The sequence below is a fragment of the Parus major genome, chromosome 1, assembly GCF_001522545.3.
Source record: "Parus major isolate Abel chromosome 1, Parus_major1.1, whole genome shotgun sequence".
Lineage (NCBI taxonomy): Eukaryota > Metazoa > Chordata > Aves > Passeriformes > Paridae > Parus > Parus major.
This window is the reverse complement of record NC_031768.1, coordinates 843,887-847,779: the sequence shown is the minus strand read 5'-3', so window position 1 is coordinate 847,779 and position 3,893 is coordinate 843,887. Positions and strand designations below refer to the sequence as shown.

The window sequence follows — 3,893 nt, the reverse complement described above, 5'->3', positions numbered from 1 at the left end:
CCCCAAATTTCCTGTGCCTCTGTGGTCACTTCATGGTGTTGGTATCCCCAAATTTCCCGTGCCTCTGTGCCTCTGTGGTCACTTTATGGTGTTGGTATCCCCAGATCTCCTGGTTTATGTTATATATTAAATTCTGCACCTTTAAGATTGGCTCTGAGAGCAAAGGGGAGGAAGAAGAAGCTGCAGTTTGTGTTAAGGAAAAACATCACTCCCACACATCCCTCTCCTGGACTGTGGTGCCTGCAGCATGGACAGACAGCAGGACACAGCTTCTCTCTGGCTTTTAGTTAGTTTTAGCTAGCTGAGGCACAGGAGTTCCCTGGACCTTTGTTTTTCCCTTTTTCCTGGATCTGTTCAAACCTGTTTTGGACTGAAGAACACCCAGCCAAACCCCAGGAACTCACTCTGTGACCCACCAGGGCCTCTTTCCAACCCTGGAGGGACTGATAAGAACCTGAGTGAGCTGAGCTACACCCCATGAAAAGGACTTTTCTTCCTGGATTCACCATCCCATCAAACAGTGAGAGGTTTTATTGTTTAATATTATTCAATTTCTGTTAAATAAACAGCTTTTTCCACTTCTCTCCAAGGAATTTTTTTTTTTTCTTTCCAAACCAGTTGTGGGGAGGGGTCATTTGAATTTTGTTTTTGGGAGATTTTCTCCCAAATTTGCCCTAAACTACGACACTGAAATCCAGAACACTGAATTTCATATAACATTAAATTTATGGGCATGTTTTCATGGAAACAACTGTTAAAGTCAGATAGAAAAGCTAAAAATGTGAGTGTGTAGATTAGATAGTTTTCTTAAGTCTCTGGATGAAAAAGTTAAACTAGTTTAGAAAATAGAAAATAGAGTATTTAAGGTGTTGTCTCTTTTCCTCCTTATTTCTTCTTCATTTTCCTCTTCTAGGAGTTTTTGACTAGTACTAATGATGAGATAAAAAAATGCAGTGCAGCACACAGGTCATTAAGTCATTTAAAAAAAAATAATTTGCATGTCTATTGTTAATTAGATAAAAATAGATATAAAGAAGAAACTGCCACGTGGTTCAGAGCCATTTTGTGCCATCAGAGTCAAAGTGAACCAAAAGGGAAGATAAATTAAACTTGTGCAGAAGGCCTAGAAAACCTGCCAAGCTTTGTGATAACATCCTAATAAACAAGAGAAACAAGATCCTAACGAACTTTGGAGTTTTCTTCCTGTCCCAGAGAACTGAGATAATCAGAATTTGGGAGTTTCCAAATTCCAAATTTGGGAGTATTCCAAAAGAGCTCAGCTCAAAAAAGGACTGAGCAATGCAGGTGTGAGAAGTGCAGAAGTACAAGAAGCAAAACAAAACACCAAAAGTTGCACTGTGGACAGGATTTTCTGAACCTGAGGGAATTTTCAAGCTCTCAGACACTGGATGTTCCCAAGGGAGACCCTCAGGAACCCATTCTCACTGGAGGATTATTTGTATAATTAATTTGTGGAATTAATTTCCTAAAGCAAGGCACAGATGTTCTGAGGGTGTTTACCAGTCAGGGTGAGCTGGGGGGAGAAGCTCATTAAAGGTTGACAAGACCCTGCAATAAAGGCTTTTTTTGCCTCACAAAAGTGGTGTGGGTGATTTTTGGGGTGCCTCACTCAACATTTCCTGTCTTCTATTGGGTTGGTATCATCATAAAGGTGCACAGGCAGTAAGCAGAGAAATGATAAACTCATTTATCCTATATATTATATATATATATTATATTTATTCCTATAGTTTTAAGTGAGAAACTGTATTGGGTAAGATGGTGAAGAGTCTAAAGGTGATGGGATTTTATGGAGAAAGAATCCAGATGTTGTAATAGAGGCAGATGTGTGTAACAGACTGTGGGGTAAAAAGCAGACACAGCAAGGCAGAGCTTAGCAAAGTTCAGAGATTCAAAATAAACCCATGGTTATTTTGAATTTTTTTTAAATTTTAATATAATTTAATTTAATTTTTTTTTAATTTTAAAGTTATTTCTTTTGGTCTATGGGACCAAAATGTTATATCTTGCTGTTTATATATTTATTATATTTATTATATTTATTTTATATTCAATATATAATTTTATATATCTTATTATATGTAACTATAATATTATAAGAAAATATATTAAATTTAATAAATAATAAAATATTATTACTAATAAAATATTATAAATAATGGTTAAAACAATAAATATAATATGTAATGAATGTAATAATATTATAAATATATGTTTATTTTTATATGATATATTTATTATATTCATATATATTACCTTATTGTTTATATATTTATTATATTTTGGTATATATATTTGTATTATATATAAATGTAATATAATAAAATATAATTAATCTAATAAATAATAAAATATTACTAATAAAATATTTTAAATAATGTTTAAAATAATAAATATAATATGTAATGAATGTACTAATATTATAAAGATTATGTTTATTTTTATATTATATATTTATTATATTAATATGTATTACCTTACTGTTTATATATTTATTATATTTATGTATTATATATTTATATTACATATAAATGTAATATTATCATAAAATATAATTAATCTAATAAATAACAAATAAGGAAATACTATTACCAATAAAATATTATAAATAATGGTTAAAATAATAAATATAATATAATAGGAATGTAGTAATATTATAAATATTTTATATTATATATTTATTATATTAATAAATATATTAATATTACCTCACTATTTATATATTTATTATATTTATCATATATTTATGATAAATATAAAGATATATGTATAAGGATATATAATATAATAAATAATAAACCACAAATAATGAAATATTACTAATAATAAATTATAAAAAAATTAAATATTGATTAAAGTAAGAACTAAATAAAAATAATAAATATAATATGTAATTGATGTAATAATATTATAAATATATTAATTTTTATATTATATTTATATATATTATCTTGCTGTTTATATATCTTGCTGTGTAACAAAGAAACTCGTGACTGCCTTGGAGCTATGACTTGTCACTCTTCCTAAACCTCACACCCTCAGACTGGAAGGATTTAAATGGGCCAGAGAGAACCAGGAAAAGCTAAAATTCCTGTACAACATCTCTGGGTATCCTCAGGAGCTGCTCTTGGGGACACATAAAAACATCTGTGATAAAAACCATTCATTTTCAGGCTTTCTGGGGTTTTTAGAGCCGGTTGTTATTCTGGATTAGAACAAAAGGATTTGTTTTGAGAGCTGCTCACTCACGTTTTGTAATGGGCTGTGTATAACACCGAGCCGTTCTCCACCACAACAGGAGACCACCTCAGCACACTCTGGAAGTTGTAGGAATAAATCTCCACGTTTTCTGGTGCTGGTAACTGGGGAGAAGTTTCTAAAGGAAGAAGAGGAATAAAAATAACTGCTGAAACATTCATGTGCACAGTAATTTCAGTCTCCAAATCCCACCCTCATATATTAAATTTTCACTGCTTTGCAGGTAAAACCTGCAAACCTTCTCCTTCTGCTCCCAGGGCTGGCACTGGGTGGGGTTTGAGATCCTTCCCAACCCCAGTCAGGGTGGAATTCTGTGTGTCCATGAATCCCAGCTCTGTGGTTTTTACTCATTCCATAAAGAACATAAAGCTGAAAGTACCGAGCCCAGCACAAAACCCTAAACCCCATCCAGTCCCCCATGAAGGCAGAAAAATGAAGGTCCCAGAATCCCAGGATCACCAGGGCTGGAGGAGCCCTTCAGGACCACCCAGTCCCACCCAGCATCACCCCAAAGCCTGTCCCCAAGGGCCACATCCAGACTCCTCTGGGACACTCCCAGGGACTCCAAACCTCCCTGGGCAGCTCATCCCAAGGCCTGACCGCTCTTCCAGGGA

General features: G+C 33.3%; 1 protein-coding gene across 1 annotated transcript in view; it reads right to left on the bottom strand.

The window, feature by feature from the left end:
• Window positions 1-3,885, bottom strand: part of LOC107199716 — an 18,436-nt gene extending 14,551 nt beyond the window's left edge. Inside the window, exon 1 of the mRNA XM_015617109.3 lies at window positions 3,271-3,885. Within this exon, the coding sequence (XP_015472595.1) occupies window positions 3,271-3,440 (170 nt within the window). The 5' untranslated portion in view covers window positions 3,441-3,885. The remainder of the gene's footprint in view (window positions 1-3,270) is intronic.
• Between the last annotated feature and the right edge of the window lie 8 nt (window positions 3,886-3,893).